Source organism: Telopea speciosissima, chromosome 5 (genome assembly GCF_018873765.1).
Source record: "Telopea speciosissima isolate NSW1024214 ecotype Mountain lineage chromosome 5, Tspe_v1, whole genome shotgun sequence".
Taxonomy (NCBI): domain Eukaryota; kingdom Viridiplantae; phylum Streptophyta; class Magnoliopsida; order Proteales; family Proteaceae; genus Telopea; species Telopea speciosissima.
Window position 1 is genome coordinate 60,396,151 of NC_057920.1, and position 20,440 is coordinate 60,416,590.

Consider the following 20,440-nt stretch of genomic DNA (forward strand, 5'->3'; position numbering starts at 1 on the left):
ACATAAGCTAAATACACTTAATAACATAAAAATACCCCAAAAGGACCACAATACCCCCACGGTATTCTGAAGTACATATATTCTAACACTCCCCCTCAAGCTGGATTATACAAATATTAAAGAAAGAAGATCCAGCTTGGACTAAAGAAAAAGAACTCCATAACAATGCTAACAAGAAGTTGTGAGGAAGGGCATGCATAGTCTAGGTCTTGTACCCAGTATGACCTCGGAAAGAGCCTATTGGAGGGCAAGGATCCATGTAATAGACTCCATTTAGCCGAGATTCTCCTGACTTTCTAGGCTGTGCCTCTTTCCTCTTACTTTCATCTTTCATTTTCCACCTTTCATTTGTCATTTTCCATCTTTCATTTCTCACCTCTTTTCCCATCTCTTCATTCCCCTTTTTTGTTTAGACCTTAGTTTTACCTACTTTGTTTTGTATGGATCCATGTAGCCAACCCCATTAAGTTGGGATAAGGCTGAGTTGTTTGTTGTTGTTGTTGTTGCTAGTGCCAAGATCATGTAAAGGGTAAAATGAACTTCCTGCCCACATGCTTGATATTCTTAAGTTATGATTAAGAGCAAGTTAATAGGAATTCACCAGCGGATAAACCTAAACAGTACATACTAATTTCCTTCCCTCTTGTGCATCTATACTAATAAAAATTCAGCACACTTATAAAACACTATAAACTGAAAGCCTCCAGAGACACCCTGGAAACAGGGTTCTTTTGACATGGTAGAACCCAAGGTGGCACCTATACAACGCTAAAGCAAGTAAAATATACTTTGATTCTACCCAACCATAGTTGTCACAGCGTCTAGGCGACCCAAGGTGATGGAGGGAGTTTGGACGCAAGGTGACCAAGGCGCCTGGACTCCTAGGCGTCGCCTTTACAACTATGAACCCAACAACCATGCATAAGCCACAATACTTGGAATTGACTTGCTAAATCCATGTAGTTGGGATAAGGTTTAGTTGTTGTTTGTTGTTGTTGACTTCCTAAATCCAGTCACATCATTTCTGATGTAGATCGATGGGAAAGAACCAGTTTCACCAGCAGTCTGTCCAGAATTTTCCCATCAATCGAGTGTTTGTGGGTCCATATTCTGATATTATTTAATCCCACAAATCAGACCCTATTTCTGTCATCGACCAGCAGTTCTTTAAGGAATATTTGGTCAGATTTGTGGGACCCAGTAGCTACTTGCATGGAGATATTTTCTGGAGTGAATGTCGACTTGCGTGGAGAAGAATTCCAGAAGATTATGAAAATATTCTGTGGGCCCATGCCAGATTGCATGGAAAGAGAGGTGCTGGTAAGAAGCCAGGTTGTGTGGGGAGGTCTCCTTTGAGAAGATCTTATCTGATCTTTGCTCTAATTAAGAGAACCAGTTAGTTTCTATTTCTATGTTTAGCAACTTCTATTTTTCTGTTAGTTTCTATTTTATGTTTAGCTACTATTTTATAATTAGAAGTTTCTGTTTTCTTTGTAATAGGCTAAGGCTGCCATGCTTAGCCATCTCTAGGCTTTCTTTCCTTTTGTATTGAGTAGGGCAGTCACTATTTTCAACATTTTAGGAGTCTTGGACTCCCCCACGATTTTGATGAAGAAAGTTTGGTTGTTAACCATGTTGCTGTGTGAGGCAGTGTGAAGGTGAGACTGTGAGAGGCCTAGGTTCAAGTGGGAGACTCAACCATCTATACCCATCTTCTTCTTCCACAGTTCCACCTATTTTTTTGTTTGTTCCTATTTTATTTAATTCTGCAATAACCTAGTGCTGAGTGTAACCAAGGCTCTGTTCTCCATCTCTGTGGGTGTTAGAAGATCACTAGAAGACTATACCATCGAGTTACTGAAGCTGGATCATTGAAGGATTCACTCCTTCCCTGCGGCTACAATACATTAGAGATTTTCTTCAACAGATTTCGCTCCACTGTAACAACAGATCCTGCCCCTATTTTTGACTGAAGACTAACCTTCTTAAGACCATCCTTCGCTGGTAGTTTTAGGTTGATCCAAAGACTGGTTAGTTCATAACTGTCGGTTACTATTTCTGGACTTTACTTTCTAATTCTAAGATCCATTGATATCTCAGCATCCAGCCTTCAGTTTTGGCTGATATTTCGAAGAGTTATTCAACCTTACAAGACCTATCTTCGATTGGGGTATCAGCTCCATTAAGGTGCTGAGTTGCTAATTCTGTCACCCCTTTATATTCTGGGTATTAGCCTAATGTTATGCTGCTGATAAACCTTAACCAGTACTGTATTGTCTTCTTCTGTGAATAAATATCATACTGGGGTACTGTTAGCTTTGTTGAGGGTTTTATGGGGCAGAACATCTTGCTGTTTGTTGCTGACAGGTGTTTCTGTTATATTAAAATGCTGGAACTGGTGACCTATTGTATTGTTGATCATATTGGAAGATCCTACTGTTAGGGTTCACGTTTCCTAACTAAACCCTAGATCTACATTAATTTCACTCTATTTAGAACCATATTCTGTTAAATCAAGAGCCTTAATGCCTTTTCACTAGGTCACCTCAAAGAATTTTTGGCCTTCTATTGTCCTTCTAATGCCGTTAATTCATGCTGTACCTTCTTAGTGGCGCAGCCATTGATCTTCATTAGGTTTGAGACATATGAAGAGATTGGGGGGCCATAAAATTCAGAAGATTTGTAGTAGAAGAAAAACGCACACATTAACTTTCATTTGCCAATCATCCCAATATCAATGAGTACCAATACAAAGCCAGCTTGGTTGGCAACATTACTAAAATCAACTTATGGCACCTCTAGAAGATTTATTATTTTTTCTTCTGATTAATGCCAGAAAAGTTCACCATCAAGGTTTGAGGTCTCGATATCTCAGCTGGTTTTGGTCAGCCAAAAACCCGAGTTGTCTCGGAACTCGGCGAGATCTCGGCCGAGTTGGTACATTTTTTACGTCAAATCTAGGCCCTTGGTTTCGATGGCCATATGACCTAATTAGGTCATGAAACTTGCAGGACAGCCTATTTTAGGCACTATAAACACGGTGGAACCCTTAGTTTTTTAAAAATCACACCCGAAATGGTAGTTTGACTTAGGATCCTAGATTGATAGTGTACGTTGTATATCTATATATACAGATATGACCTATTACACATTATCTTTAGTATTAGAACACATATAATTCAAGTAGAACAGCTTAAATAAGCAATAGGAATGAAAAGACATCAAATTATGAACCATTTCATAAATCATACATCTAAAATTGTTTGTTATATAGAGTGAAATATATTTTGAGTCAACATTTAACAATACAAGGCAACAACCACCAAGTACCAAAGTCACCCCTATCCCTATATGCTCATCCTAATATTGAACAAGTATTGGGCCTTCAAGTTCAAATCTCCTCCAAGGTTGTTGGGCAGCAAATCTCCTCCAAATGTTGTTCTTGAACATCAAATCCAAGTGTTCCAAGCTTTATTTGGTAAGATTTGGAACAAATAAGTGATTTGGAGCTGTTTTCTTCACAAACTAACAAAACCAATAGAGTGTACCAAGAATAGGTCGAAATTTCAATCGGGAAAAGTCAAAACATGGTATCTATATAACTGACTTTGTGACATTTCGGCGAGATACCAAAATTTCGGTCGAGAAAATGTATACTTCTTATTCCGCACCCTAGCTCGACTCGACCCGAGTCAAAACTGAGAAAATTGTTGGGATCTCGCGAGACCTCAAACACTGTTCAACTATTGATCAATGTAACACCACCTGAGGCAGGAAGTCATCATTTTTAATATTATCTGAAAAGAGAAATAATGTGTCAGAAAAGAAACACAACAGGTTCTTCAGAAGAAAAGTTCCATGTTTGATGTACAACCTTGGCAGACCAGAGTTGATAATATCCTATATATTGGGAGCTCAGCTTCTGGTTTTCCCAGATATGGAAGGGTGAAATAAAGCTGATAATTAGTTAAGATATGTGAAACTCCATATTTTTCCCCGTTTTCATCAATAAAGAAAGATGGTATTAAAGAAACAGCAGCAGATTAATGAGAAGGCATGAGATATGAAAATAGTCTAAGATACAGGCAAAATTACAGAGAAGAAATATATGAAATTGAGGTCTTCCGAACAAATAAGTTTCCCCACAGAGACTCGACCCATAGTCAGAGAGTAAGCTATCAGTTTCTTTTCATTTAACAAACATTTAATTACAAAAAAGAAAAGAAAAGAAAACCACGTACCATCATACTCATACAGCAAGAAATGGACTAAAATACCAAAAATATATGATTCATAAGATACTGATGAAGGTAAATTATTTGAGAATTCAAAAGCAAAGCCATAGTCCATAAAAAAACTGGGGATTACTCCAGACAAACCTCCAATTCTTTTTCAAGAGAGAGCCTTCTTATCAAAGACGAGTGCATTTGGAGCCTCTGATTAACATCCTAAAGAAACAAAAAGAGTTGATCAGGTCTAATTCAATTAAAAAAATAACCATAAAACCAGAATGAAGCCTTTAAGTCAAACAATCAATCGCCATAGAACCAGAATGAAGCATTCAAGTCAAACAATCAAGTACCCTGATGTCTGCAAATCATATAATAATAAGTAGTGCCAAGAATATAGGCACTTGACTACTGCCAAGGTTTGGTATGATAAAGTAGCATTTCAACTTTCAGCAAGTGTTATTTAACTTAGAACGTATGGAAACATTAAAAAAATTCTAAAGTTGAGAGTTAAGACTGCTGATAAGAAAGCCAAAATTATTTCGAGGACAAGGAAGAACAAGAGGAACAAACGTACAGCAATTGACACGAACCCATCTGAAATGTTTAAGGGACAGATCAGATATTAAGTTCTGGTTCCCTTAACATGACATTTTATCCAAAAGGAATATTAACCCAAAGATTTTCTTCTTTGTTTATTGCTCTGGTTACAAAAGAAAATTTCGGTTAATACTATTTTTAACAATGCAAGAAGCAAAAATCCAGCAGGGAAAAGAAAACAGGAAGGAGGAAGGGGGAAGAAAGAAGAGTAAATACACCCACAACAGTGGGCTAGCTCCAAAAATCCAACCCAACCAAAAATTAGTAACATGGCAACGTCTCACCCAACTAAAGTTTGATAATGTGTTACAACAGTAACGGAAGCAAAGGACAGAAAAAGAAGAAGAACAGTTGCAGTGAAAAGAGTTGACAGGAGGTAGTTCGATACCTCTCCCCTATATTCACTAACATTAACTTAAACGGAGAAATTACATCACTGCCCTCATACAACATAACATGCACTTAAGTGCTTATTCCCATTACATTGACTATACCCTCACAATATACTTCTAGCATTCCCCCTCAAGCTGGAGAATAAATGTCATAGTGTCATACATGCCCAGCTTTCTCAAGAGGCTTTGGAACCACAGTGAATTGATTCCTTTGGTGAACACATCAACTAGCTGATTCCTTGTCTTCACAAAAGGAGTGCAAATGTAACCGGAGTAATCTTTTCCTTGATGAAGTGTAAATCAATCTCAACATGTTATGTACGATCATGTTGCACCGGGTTATGAGCTATGCTAATGGCAGCCTTGTTGTCATAATACAACTGCATGAAACCCTCAACCTTAAACCCCATCTCTTGGACTAGTTTCCTCAGCCATAGGAGTTCACAAACTCCATGTGCCATGGCTCTGAATTCAGCCTCTAAACACACTATAGAATGCTTCTTACTTCTCTAGATAACCAGATTCTCGCCTAAAAAGGAAAGGCCTAACCCAATCCTTAACCTATTAGGTAACTTAAACTGACTAGGAAACTGAAATAGACTCAAAACAGAGTCCTAGTCCAGCCCCACTAAACACTTAAAAGAAAACTACTAAAATCACTTAAATTGAACCATTGTTTGAGCCGGTTCAATTTATGAACAAAAATACTAAAATAAAACTAAATATGGGACTAAAACAACTAATCCCGTATGCAACCCTATTACCAATACTTTAGGTCCATAAAAGTGACTTATTACATAGAAAACCCATGGGATCAAAGGCCCAATATATATAGAACCCAACCCTAGACTTATTCCAAATAAAACAAGCCTACATCGGTGATGAATCTGCATCAACAGGTCATCCTCTCTCTCCTTCTGTATATCAGTACCTCCTTCTGCTTGTCACCTCCCTCAAGGCTAGGTTTCCTTCTATACCAGCTCCCCTTGGTTTTCATGTGGGTACATTCATCAACATCCACATACCTGGGTTTTCCAACATCATAGAGAAAGGGAGGAATAGGAAATAGGTGACGGTAAACTACCTCTTCACTGTCACACCCACTCTCCCCCTGAACAGGTAGTCTAGAGGGAGAGAAAAAAAGGAATTGACTCATAAAAGGTAACATCATTGGAGATGAGCCTCTTTCAATCAAGAAGAGGGATGATAACATTTGTAGCCTTTTGTGGCAAGAGAACAGCCAAGAAAGACACATTTGAAGGCCTTCGGATCAACCTTTTTTTTTTTTTGGGTCAATAAAAAATTCATTACCAAAGCCCTGAGAGGAGGAGAAAGGAGGAGGGTGGGGGAAACAAGAACTATACAAGCCCAAGGCCAAGGGGGCCTAGCTAGGGGGCGAAAGATAGAAGAATCTAAGGCCCAGGTAACAACAATGAGCCTGTTCCTTGAGGAATTTGAAAGAGAGTCATGAGGTAGCGAGAGAATCCTGGAGCTGACCGAGAGTTGGAGGTCCATCTACGAAGGTCCGCTCCATCCAGATATGGGAAATAACCGCCCCAAACACAAGCTTGCCAATACTATCGCAAATAGAGCTGCCAGAGAAGGGCCTAATAAGCCAAAGCCACTCTCGAGCAAAGGGGAGGGGGCGCCTACAACGGGGCCAAATGGATTCTTTGGATCAACCTTAGTATGTGCAAATTTGTTAATATGAACATAGCACACACACACACCCAAACACTTTGGGAGGGAGAGAAAAAACAGGGCAGTAAAAGAAAAGATTTCCAAAGAGGATTTAAAGCCAAGAATGGAGGAAGGCATATGGTTAATCAAGAAGGTGGCAGCAAGAAGAGCATCAGACCAAAAAGTCTTAGGGACATGCATGCCAAACAACAAGCTTCTTGTTGTTTCCAACAGATGCTGATATTTCACATAAGACCATTCACTATTTCTTAAAGCTGGATCCCTCCCCCCCCCCCCGAGAATGAACCATATAGCCAAGAGAAACCATGAACCAGAATAGAAGAGCTCGCCCCACCAGCCCACCCATGAGTACATAATTCATAGTAGCCTCATTACTCATTAGACCATAGATCTCTCTTACTCAGCAACCCCATACTATTGGGGGTATCAGCACATGGAAGCTGATGACAATACCATTATCAGAAAAAAGGTTTGGAGCCCCACATACATATACTCACCCCTTATCAAATCAGACAATCTTGACCTTAGTGTCAAATTCGATGCACCCCATATGATAAAAATTCTTAAAAGCATCATAGGCATCACTTTTATGTTTCAACAAAAAAACCCAAGCGGTACAACCGCAATCAAGGAGGTGGTGGGAGAAGGTCCCCAAACATTAAGGTGTACAATATGAAAAGGAGTAGTAGACTGATGACCAAGATAAGAATAATGAGACGGACAATGTTTGGCAAATAAACATGGTTCACATTGAAATGCACGAGAACTAGGACTAGAAGAAAACAAGTGGGGCAGTTGTTTTTTCATAACAAAAATGGAAGGATGTCCCAAACGCCAAGGCCAAAGCATCACAATATCAACAGAACTACTATTACTTCGCCCGTAAACAAATGACTCTTTTCAAAGAAGATGGTCTGGGATCAAGAAGGTAGAGCCCGATCTCCTCACATCCACTGCCAATAATCCTTTCTGTCACCAAATCCTGAAACAGACAGTGAGAAGAAAAGAAGGTAACACAACAATTTAAAGAGTTGGTTAAATGACTCACTAAAAGAAGATTAGTAGCAAAATTTGGGACATGAAGAACAGAATCAAGGGATATGGAGGGAGTGACACAAACACTACCCTTAGCACAGAAAGGAAAAAGAGAACTGTTAGCAATTGTAACTTTTATCTCTACCAGAGCAAATAGAATAGGAATCATAAAACTAAGACATATTGGTCATGTGATCGATAGCACCAAAATCAATGACCCAAGAGGAGGAAAGTGTGGAATTAGAGGCAAGGAGGGCAAATGCTGAAGTACCTGACTAAGAGAAGATGTAGCTGTGGGAGAACTGCCCAACTGTGTCATGACCCGTCAAAAGGCTGCAATGTAGTCTTGAGTATGGCAGTAGCTGTCCAATTGTGGTCCGGAAGCCCATGAACTCAAGGGCAGCCACCATAGTGTGAGCCCTAACTCCCGCTTGGAAACCGCCAGGTGTTTTGTCCAAGGGGATGCCTATGCAGGTCCCAATACCACCTCGGAAACCACCAAGTCATAACCGTTGAGTTCTCTGTCTCCCATTTCTGGTATGCTGAATCACTAGGGAGCGGAGCCCGGATGGCATCGGTGATGTACCCCAACTTCCTGCGGCTCCGTAGGGATAACCTAACAAAGTGAGCCCCATCAGATAGTTGGTATTATCCAATTTGACAATGGATAAATGGGCATTGGTGTTCTCCATAATGACTTGACTGGGAGTAACACCACTTGTTCCACCAGTTGAGGCTTCCATTGATCCACTAACTTCTGACATTGTGCAAAGACACACACGGGGAGCTAGATGGATACTCACGGCCTCACGCTAGATGGGGAGTGCACTCTACCTACCCAATAAATCTCTTCCCAACACACAAACAGAAGTTCCAATCACCATATATATATATATATATCACCGCACTTGCAAGAAACAACATAACTCTTGAATACAGCATATATCAAGGTGGAAGAGGACCTAAGAGCCAATACAGTGTGTAAATCAAAAAACTGCCATTATTCCTGCCACTGGCAGCATTATAGGGCATCACGATTTGGAGTTGCATACACACAAGACAACAGATTTGAACAGGAGGCCAACACTACCTGAAAGAGGACCCCAGGGCGATTCAGGAAAGTTTGGACCCACCTCCAATTGATTCTAAATGAGAAAGATACAGGAATTGGAATGCATAACTGGCGGTACTGTAGCAGTGGCTGAAAAATGAGTAGCAGACCATGGACTTACTTCCTTTGCAACCAAGGTTTTGGGGGCTTAAAAGGGGACCCTTGGGCGACTCCAATGGGCCTGGTCCAAACTTCAACAAAGCCTTGATGAGAAAGAACAGGAGCTGGAACTACAGGGCCTGTGGTACTGTTCAGGGTACAGTTGTTCAGGTTGAATTGTCCATCGATGGTGTGTTTAGCTCTCATGAATCCCATCTTCACCACAGCAACTTCTATGGAGAGTATTGAGTCATCATTATGATTTGTACAAGATATTCCATGCTCTAAAATTGTGTTCCAAATCTAGAGAGCCTAGGTTTCAACTTTCAAGGTCCTTGGTCGACTCTCAAACCTGGCTCTGATACCATATGAGTTACCCCATACCTAAAAGCATGAGCTGTTAGATAAGGGCAACGTTAATGTATACATCAACCCCCCCCCCCCCGGTATGTGCAGGGCTGCAGGCCTATCATCGTATGATCTTTACACTTGACACACACTCACGTGGGATCATTCATCACGTGGCAGCGAAGGGGAACAAGTGCCTGGATACTTCGTTGCATTTCCCAGGGGTTGAACACTCGACCTCCCTGCTCTGATACCAAGTTCAATAATATGTTACAGCATTAATGGAAGCAAAGGAGAAACTACATCGCTGCCCTCATTCACTAACATTAACTTAAATATTAGTGAGAGTTGAGGAGGAAGTTCGGTACCTCTCCCATATATTCACTAACATTAACTTATATAGAAATTACATCACTGCCCTCATACAACATATTATGCACATATATGCTTATTCCCATTAAATTGACTATTCTACCCTCACAATGTACTTCCAACAACTAAAAGGCCCCCAAAAACAACCAAACATCCTATGAAGTGATAGAAGGATACGATATACCCAGCATATTCTGACGATATTCACCTCTCCACCATCCCCTACCTGATTGGCTAAACCCAAAACCCCACTCCCATCCCCAAAACTGACAAATCCAAACTTAGACAACATTCCCTCTTCTCCCATTCTATTATTGCCTTCCTCTAGAAGCAGAACCCCCTGCAACCCTGGACCCTTTGTTTCCCTAAATGATGTAACGGGTGTCTTGGGGTTTATTATGTAAGGGGCATTTTAGTCATTGTAATTTGAAGTTATATTAAGAAAGTGAATGATAACAGGGTAGAGATCGTACCCCTTTATTTAATTCTAATTCTAGGTTTCACTTGTTCCATATGGATTGTATATGCACCCACTAGCCATTATTTGTATACTCATTGAATTAAAATTATGAGTTGTTACTGCAACAGATACTATGATAAGAAGTCAAAACCTATCTTTCTGCAATTTCCAATCAGCTAGAAATCCTTTCAACAAAATGCTTTGTTGATTTTTAATACTCAATTTAGAGCTCTTAATTTCATGCTTGCAAGTTCATGACTGCATTCTTTTAGTGCTAAATGTCACACGACTGCTGATCAAGCAGAATAATAACTTCAGATATCAAATTCAGCTTGCTTAAAACAAGAAAATTAAAATTATTGACAAATATAATGTGTTTGTGTACCCACACGCAGTATCAATATCCTAATATTTGTTGATCAGACAGATCCAACTTCTGGAACCATCCATATCCACACTGGATAACGGCACCCGAATTCCAGAACCTACGCACCTTGACCAAAGATTCAAGCAGATACGCAGTTGAAAGGTAAGGAACCTATTGGAACATGGGATAAAACGATGTCCAGATTACGTGGAAAATTCATTCCGCCACCCAAACGCCTAACGTTACCTCCTTAAATGATTTCCAACCTCCTCGCTCCATAAACACCTAACCTTCCGTTTGCTATTCCTTCGGTTTGGCTCCACGAACACGCCACCTACGAGCCCTACTCATATTTAAAAGGAGCTACTTCATACCAGCAAACATTTCCAAAGGCAAGCCTCTCAAGTTTCCGTCTATTTCTGCCATTGAAGTATCATTTCGTCGCCCTACCACCCCCCCCCCCCCTTTTATTGTTCCACACATATAAGAATATCAAAATGTTCCTTTTTCACCAGGCTGTTCCATCACTTAAGCCATAACATGAGAGGGCTATTGGAGTTACCCCAGACAGAGGGTCACAATATTTTTTTATCTCGGTTTGCATGCTTTCTTGATCCTCTATTTTATATTCCTTTAATAACCCAAAGTTTTTGTTTGATAACTAAGGATTATTAGGCAGATGGCTCGAAAATAATGAGATCCTTTCATTTATCCACATTACAAGTACAAAAAGAATGAACATCAAAACACATTTTTCCTCAAAACAATTTCATGAAAAAATAGAGGGGAGAATATGCAAAAAATGTTTCACACATCCATTATACTTGACCTGGTAAGCTTATCAATTATTAAGTTTGTAGACCTACGTAATAATTAGCATTTCAGGACTCAAGTTTAGACGATGAACTACTGCAATGAAATGTAAGTAAATTTTTATTTTAGGAAACCTATAGTCTTACTTACTGTTGTTCATGCTAAAAAAATTGGTGTTTCCAATGACCGAGAACTATAGTGACATCAAGACCAGACCGACCGAACACGTCAACAACTACCTCATCCAGCGTCCAAACGACCAGAAAGGCTAAATTCTCAGAAACACAGTCTTAATCGACCAAAAAGGCAAAATTCTCTCCCAAGCTCCCCAGTAATGCCGAGGCACCGCGTGTTCCAATCCTAAACCAGTTTCACTTGAAAAGAAAATAGAGAATCTTTCCCTATAAAAAACAAAGAAAGCCCCTCCCCGAACAAATTCGGCAAACAATATCTCTAATTCATTCCGAAACAAAAAACAAAGGCAAAAATCTAATTCAAACCAATTACCATGAAAGACCTCTTGAGTGGAACTACATTGCGCCTAATGCGCAGGTAACAGAACTGAATCAAGAAACAGAAGACAAATAATGAAGCAGTTTCTAATTTCTTTAAAAGGTGAGACTGTAAACTTACATAGCTATAGTTGATGGGTCGTCTGTCCAGTAAATCGGCGATGTTACCATCAGGAAGACTTGCCATCTCCATTACACAGAAGATTTGAAGACAAACCAAAGAAGATTCAGTCGAAGATGCGTCGGAAAATATCTTGCATCGATCCTTCGGAGAATTGCTCCAATTCGGATTTCAGAGAAATCTCTCGCTTTGATTTTGCTCCGGCAACGGAAACGATAACTTTTTCAAGAGGAAATGCCTCGTGTAGTCTCTACGCAGAAACCCATGAACAAGCATTTCGCCAGAGCTCGATTAAATTACATTCAGAACCCCAAGGGGACATTTCCAAATTAATTGATTACTGATCTAGCAGATTCCACCCTTCCACCGCCTACCGTGCTGGTTGTACGTCGTCACCGCCTATGTGTGTGTAGATACAGTAACCATGGTGGAAAGTGCAAACAGCCACACGGGAAAATCGCTGCCAAGGCCTCTAGAGCCTGCAAGCGCCACGTGGGTGTTGGCGAATGGGAGTGCGTGCCTGGACGAGATTTCCATCTTCCCGTAGGGGTAGCATGGTACTTTAAAGTGCTTCTATGTCTAGGCGCAAAAGCCATGCAATCAAGGGATCCAGATCCTCTACTGTTGAGCTGCTCGGTAGGACCGTGCTGCCCAGACACACGGTGAGGCAAACAATGACCGCCTTAACCCCACTCAGGCAAGGTGCTCGGGCAGGGGTAAGGAGGTCATCGCACACCTCACCGTGTCTGGGCAGCACGGTCCTGCCGGGTAGTTCGACAGTACAGGATCCAATTTGCGCGACCAGGTAGCAATCTTTTTGCCCAAACATTTTATTCGAGTACAGCTACTTGTCACGAACTTGTTGAAGGCACGCTACAGTTGGTTTGAGCTAGTGCAGCAGACTATGTTGCTCCATGAATGTTAAGGTTCAATCCACCGTTTCCTCGTGGGATCCCTTTTCCTTCGTTTTTCAGTCTCCCATTGTAAAATCATTAAAATATATTTTGTCATGGTTCAGTGTGGGAGGAATTTGCATGCCACACTAATGGACGTTCTAAAGAAGATATCATTCATATGGGCCCACATTTTCAGAATAAGGAAAGGATAAAAAGTTTCATGTGAGAGGGGAAATTGCACAATATCTTATCCCACCTCTCATTATCCAAAAAAAAAATCATCTAATCCTCTGTCATTTTCTAGTGTCAAGGCCTTGATAGTTCTTAACATGACAATTCATGCCACCCGATTCCCAGCTGTATCTCTCCCATTTTGGTTACCCAATCCCCTTGGTTGTACATACCATTTAGGAAGATTCCCTTGATTGTATATTGATTGTACATTCCATATTGTTAGAACTTACAATCTGTATATATTCCCTATTGGGATTATAATGAAATTAAACCGATGCAATTGCATCCTAAGATCAGTCTAGTACCGTTTCTGGAGTTTCTCAGCATGATTGGGAAGGATTCTGACTCTTCCTCCTCTGCTGCCGGCTCTCGCTCGTTTGGTTCTCGGCCTCTTGCCGCCGATGCTACTGTGGAGCCTTCATTGACACCTACCCCCTCTCTAACAGCTAATCAGATTCAACATTTGCTCACGCTTCTACCGCATAGTTCCAACTCTCACCCTTTGGTGACTCTCGCTGGTAACCCATTCTGTTCCAATTCGGTTTCCAATTGGATTGTGGATTCTGGAGCCACCGACCACATTGCTTTTAATTCCTCTATATTTTCCTCTTTCAATACTTCTGTTGTTCCTAACCCAATTACCTTACCTGATGGTTCATGCATCTCTGTTACCCATGCGGGAAATGTTTCTCTATTCCCAGGTTTTGTTCTCGATCATGTGCTTTGTGCACCTAATTTTCGGTTTAACCTCCTCTCTATAAGCAAACTTGTTGCTTCCTCCCATTGCTCTGTCACTTTCACTTCTGACAATTGCTTTTTTCAGGACCAACACTCAAAGAAGATTATTGCGATGGGTAGGTGGCATGGCGGCCGCTATTTTCTCGAACTTGGCGCCCTGTTCCTTTTGCTTCTGCGACTTCTCCAAGTGCCCATTTCAATTTATGGCATTGGCGATTGGGTCATCCTGGACCTCTTTCCACTTCTCATTTACAGCTTTTAGATTCAAGTATTTCTTTTTCAAATAAATGTTCCTGCAAGGTTTGCCCTTTGGCCCTTTTAATTATAGTATAATATCAACTACTACTTGTTTTTAGTTAATACATTTGGATGTATGGGGTCCCTACCGCATCAATTCTTTATCTGGCGCGCATTTTTTTCTTACTGTGGTTGATCGCATAGCACCTGGCTTTACTTGATGTCATCCAAATTGGATGTTAATAATTTTATTCTACATATTTTTTTCCATGGTCCAAACGCAATTCAATACCACCATTCGTAGCATCCGTTCTGATAATGGGACTGAGCTTTTTAATAAACCAACTATTTCATACCTAAAATCCTTGGGTGTTCTCCATCAATCCAGTTGCGTTTCCACTCCTCTACAAAATAGGGTTGTGGAACGCAAACACCGCCATCTCCTAAATATTGCTCATGCTTTCCGCTTTAAGTCAAACTTGCCCCTAGAATTTTGGGGAGAATGTGTGCTCACTGCAACATATTTAATAAACCGTTTACCCACACCCCTTCATAATGGCAAAATGCCTTTTGAACTTCTCCATGGGCAACGCCCCACTCTTTCTCACCTTCAAGTGTTTGGGTGCTTATGTTTTGGATGCAACACTGCTACCCAACACAAATTTAACAAATGTGCTTCTCCGGGTGTGTTCATTGATTACCCCCATGGGCAAAAGGTTTATCAGATTTTTTATCTTACCTCCAAATGCATTTATGTTTCCAGGGATGTTATTTTTCACAAGCATAATTTTCCCTATGCTCTTCTCCCTAATCCCTCTTTAGTTGGTTCTCCTGTTTTACCTATTCCCATTATTGACACTACGGATGCTACCCCTCCCATTCCCACTCCGGTCACCCCATCTCCACCGCCAACTTCTCCCATTCCCACTCTACCACTGACTTCAACCATCCCCGATCTCTCCACTCCTGTTGACTCTCCTACCGCGCCTGCTCCTCTCGTTTGTACTCGTCCTTCTCGCTCTCACCGTCCACCGGGATATTTAAAGGACTACCAATGTTCTCTTACCTTTTCACAATAATCTTCAATGATTGCAGGTCCAGGTAATCCTCATTCCTTGCATAATTATTTAAATTATTCTCGTTTCCACACCCCCCCCATATGGCTTTTCTAACTGCTTTATCCAGTGTCGTTGAACCAACTACTTTTACTAAAGCTATGAAACACAAAGAGTGGCGTGATGCAATGTAGGCTGAAATATAGACTTTGTCCCTTAATGAAATGTGGTCACTTGTATCGTTGCCCACTAGCAAAAAGCTAATCAACTCGAAATGGGTCTACAAGGTGGAATGGAAGTCTGACGGCACCATCGAGCGCTATAAGGCTCGTTTAGTTACAAAGGGTTACACACTCAGATTGAGAGAATTGATTATCATGACACATTCACCCCTGTTATGAAGCTTGTTATTGTGTGAGTCCTCTTGGCCATCGCTGCTGCCCGTGGTTGGTCCCTTGAACAAATGGATGTCAACAATGCCTTTTGATCTTCATGAAGAGGTTTACATGACCCCCCCCGCCTGGTTATTGTCGAAAGGGGGAGATTCTCGTCTGTCGTCTCAACAAATCTTTATATGGTCTCAAATAGGCATCTCGCCAATGCTATTCCAAATTTTCCTAGGCTCTATGTGCTTTTGGGTTTTCACATTCACAGGCCAACCATTTCTTGTTTCTTCTTCATCGAGGGAACGCTTCTGTTTATGTTCTTCTCTATGTGGACGACATCTTCATCACTGGGTCTGATGTTTCTTTAATCAATTCTCTCAAGGCCATGCTCCAACAACAATTCCACATCAAAGATCTTGGTGCTCTTAAATAATTTCTTGGCATTGAGGTCGCCCGATCCAAATCGAGTCTTTATCTCTGTCAGCACAATATGTCCTTGACATTCTCAGCAATTGCCCTTTTTTTGGTGAACGGCCAGCTGATACGCCTATGGAACAGAATACGTTCTTCTGCGGAAGCTGAATATCGCGCCATAGCCGTTGTAACTTGTGAGATCACCTGGTTACCCTCTCTCATGCGAAACATTGGTCTCTCTGTCCCCTAATTAGTTCCCTATTTTGTGATAATCAAGCTGCCCTACACATTGCGACGAATCCTATTTTTCACGAATGCACCAAACACATTGAAATAGATTGTCATCTCGTTCGTAAAAAACTTCAATTGGGTCTCATTCAGCCGACCAAAATTTCTACGACTTCTCAACTGGCCGATTTATTCACTAAAGCACTCAATCGGGACCAGTTTTGTCATATTACATCCAAGTTGGGAGTTCGCAATCTTCACACTCCAACTTGAGGGGGAGTCTTAACATGACAATTCATGCCACTCGATTCCCAACTGTATCTCTCCCATTTTGGTTACCCAATCCCCTTGATTGTACATACCATTTAGGAAGATTCCCTTGATTGTATATTGATTGTACATTCCATATTGTTAGAACTTACAATATGTATATATTCCCTATTGGGATTATAATGAAATTAAGCCGATGTAATTGCACTAAGATCAGTCTTAACAATAGTAAAAGAGCCTGAGCTTTCCACACATCCGATCTCATTGCATCAAGTGCAGAGCTTAAAAAGAATATCATCTGTAGGATCAAATGACAACATCTAAGACGGGGTGAATTGGGTGACAGTCACTTTGTGTAAAGAGAAAAATAAATATTAATCAATAAAAAAATACATCGTTTATAGTACCAGAAGCTGAAAGACCTATCTTGATCCCACATGCCTTTTAAGCTAGCAAATTAAACAAATGACACACTTGATTATCCACATCATTACAAAACTTAACAGAGTGAATATAAAATTCAAATTGAGAAAAAATATAGGTAGAGTTCCAAGGCCATGGAGATCTAAGAGGCGCATTGATCAATTCCTGCAAATCCTGAGAAACATTCAAAAATTGAGTATTAGTCCAAGCTAGACTATGTGCAATCCTTAAATCCTTGAGGAGGCCTCGAGCTTCAGCCTTAATAAAATTGTTTATCAAAATATTGTTCAACTCAACTAAGGTTTAAGGATCAATTCTTGAGGGAAGCATTTATAAGAGAATTTTTATTAGAAATCAATTTCTTGTTGATAGTTGAGGAATTAATGTGCATTGGATTCCTACTGTTCTGAAGGCATGTTCATGGTTTCAACCTCCTCAGTCTATGTTTGCTTTGCATTGTGATGGTTCTCTATCCCAAGAAAAGGCAACTTATGGAGGGCTGATTCGTGATGTTATTGGTCTCCCCATTATTGCTTTTGCAGGTGTGGGTGTAGATCAATCCTTTCTATGGAGTTGTACGTTATCTTTCGAGGTATGACTTTATGTATTGAAAAAGGTTTCTATGATGTGTCCATTTGGTCAGATTCCAAATTGGTTGTGGACTTGCTAAATGGAAAGATTAAAGGTCCTTGGGCATTACAGTGGTTAAAGAGCAAAATCCACCATTTGAGTCCTCTCTTTCTTCGGTGGAATATAAGCATGCATGGAGGGAGGTGAATCAACCAATAGATTATATTGCCTCCTTACCTACGGGTGATGTGGAGACTATTCTCCAACCGGTTGACTTCCCGAATGAACTTTGTAAATTGGTTGAGGGGGATGCTGATTTTTGTATCTACTATCGGTTGTAACTTCCTTGTTTTTGGCACTTTGGTTGATACGGGGCCTGACCCGTTTTAGTTAGGGGCCTCCCATTTCCCTCTTTAAGCATATTTTAAAGAGGTTCTAGGTGGCTTCCTGTTTTTTGTATATTTATTTTTTTCTTTTTCTTTTTTGGGTGCGTCTGTTTGTAACCAAGAAGGTTACAAACAGAAATTGTAACTGGATATTTTTACCCCTTGTGTAATGACGTGTTACAATAATAGAGTGTCCAATTATGTAATTTCTCAATATAAATAAAATTTACCTTTCCTTTCTTCTCCCTCTCCCTCCTCTGACCGAGAACAGAGAATTACATAGCGGTTGAGGTCCTCAATGGCGATTACGTCTTGACCAGGCATTAGTCCGCAACAAGCGTTGATTCAACTTGGAGTTTCTCCCACTTGGATTTGGTGGAAAAGCTTTAATATGGCTTGTTGATGCCTAGGGTTGCTTAGATTCCATTCTCGTTGAGTGTCTTGCGGGATCTGGGTTCATTATTGCTATCACTCCGGCCAATGAGGCAGTATTTGTCACCACTCTTGACATTATCAACTTGAGAGACGCCGATTGGGAAATGGGTTTGCTCCAATGTGATGGAATCATTAGATATAAAGATGATTATAAATCAGGTTCGGAGGGATTTGATTTGAGGGGAGGACATGATGCCAATTCCCAATTGTAAGGAAACATTGGGATCAGCTCAATTAGGGTGATTCCGGAGGATTCCAAGGTAATTCGGAGTATGAAAGGGGAGTGGGGGCAAAGGTTGCAGAAGGGGAGTTGAGGTTGGAGTTGTAAGTCTAGCGGGTGGGGATTTTAGTGGGGGGTGGGAGCGGGAAGGAATAGCGAACTGATCATTTGGCTTGATTCTCAGCCTCTGAAGTTGTTAATTTAATCTTCAACTTACTGAAGAAATTAAGAGAAAAAAAAATATTGATTCCATTTCAAAGCTCGATTTTCTATATTTTGATTTTTCAGTTTCCTTATTTCTTCCTTAATAAAACCTTTCAAAAAGAAATTCCAGTGGTATGTAGTGTTGCGTTGACTTGCACGACGGGAGATGGGTGATGCACAGTTTAGGGGGCAGGGGAATTGCAAAGGGTGTGTGGCGGTGACAGGGGCAGGGAACCGTAGATTGGTGGGGCGGGGTGCTTTAGGGGAAGAGGAAAGGCAGGATGGCAACAGGGAGCTGCTAGCAGGAATGGGTGTTGGAGATGAGTGGCAGGGTTGGGGGCAGCGGGCCATAGGGAGAGGACTGAGGAGAGAGGAATGGAGGAAGCGGGAGCTAGCCGTAGCCGGCGACAGAGGGGAGAGGGTAGTCGGAGATAGAGAAGAAGTAGAGAGGAAGAAAAGTTGTGGGGCTATTACAAAAAAGCTCTTATCTTAAAAACATGGTAAGTAACATAGGATGGGCAAATAAGTCCGGTTACAAACAGCTTTACCCTTCTTTTTTTTTACTATAATTTACTTATCCAAAAAATAAATAAATAAAAAGACTTTGAAATAAAATACCAAAAGCCCATCCAGAATTGTTTAGAGTACTCTTAGAGTATCCTACACAAATTAAGATAGGGTCTATTAGATGAGGAATATCAAAGGTTGAGCAAGAGGTATAAACATTACCACAATATCTAGTTATTTAATCTCATCCCTCATTCTTGAATGGGGATAAGTTCAAATCAACAATCCATTGATTGACATTGTCTAGGATCTGCTTCGGATTCGGGACGATATCCGAGAGAGCAACTTGGTTCTTTTGCTTCCAAATGAATATGAAGTGATTGAAATCAAAATAAAGACCCACGCGTAATCTTGCTTGGTGACAAGGATTCAAAGAGACCCAAGAGTAGAGGCTTGACTGAAGAGTAGTTTAATATTTCAGTCTTTTAACCTAAAGGACCTATAACCCAAATTCTTTTGGTAAAGTCACAGGAGAAGAGAACGTGCCAAATAGTTTTTTGGTGTGTGTTGCAGGATGGACAACACATGTTCAAGTTAGTCCATTTACACAATATGTCTCTAACAAGTATCCCATTATGAAAGACCCTTCATACAATTAAAAAAAAAAACCTTGAATTTGGGGTGAATGCCCAATTTCTAAAAGAATTTCCACCATTGAGATGTCGGAGAGAGGTTATATAATCCAATGGCATGAGGTGGATTACTTTTGATCTTGAAGAGGTAACTTGCAGCCAGTTTGGTGGTAAATTGTCTAATACTAGATAATTGACACCACCTTTGGTCAGGACCCTAAGAAAAAGGCATATTGATGATTTCACGGACTGAAGATGGAGGAAATAGAAACGAAAAAAGACTCACTTCGAAGAAAAGAGTCAGTGAAGGAGTTAACCTTAGTCACAGGGTTAACAATAGATTGGGAAACTGTGAGATATGACATTAGATTAAGGGGAGCCCAAGGATCAGACCAAAAGAATGTCTCTTGGCCAAAAGCCATCTTATGAGAGACTATGCACTTGT

At 40.6% G+C, this 20,440-nt stretch overlaps 1 protein-coding gene across 2 annotated transcripts in view; it reads right to left on the minus strand.

The window, feature by feature from the left end:
* The window catches only part of LOC122661691 (protein ALTERED SEED GERMINATION 2), a 159,551-nt gene extending 147,120 nt beyond the window's left edge, over nucleotides 1–12,431 (minus strand). For both annotated transcript variants that reach the window (XM_043857176.1, XM_043857177.1), the window contains exons 1-2: nucleotides 12,161–12,431; nucleotides 4,380–4,448 (exon numbers count right to left, since the gene is read on the minus strand). In XM_043857176.1, the coding sequence (XP_043713111.1) occupies nucleotides 4,380–4,448; nucleotides 12,161–12,232 (141 nt within the window). In that variant the 5' untranslated portion in view covers nucleotides 12,233–12,431. The remainder of the gene's footprint in view (nucleotides 1–4,379; nucleotides 4,449–12,160) is intronic.
* Between the last annotated feature and the right edge of the window lie 8,009 nt (nucleotides 12,432–20,440).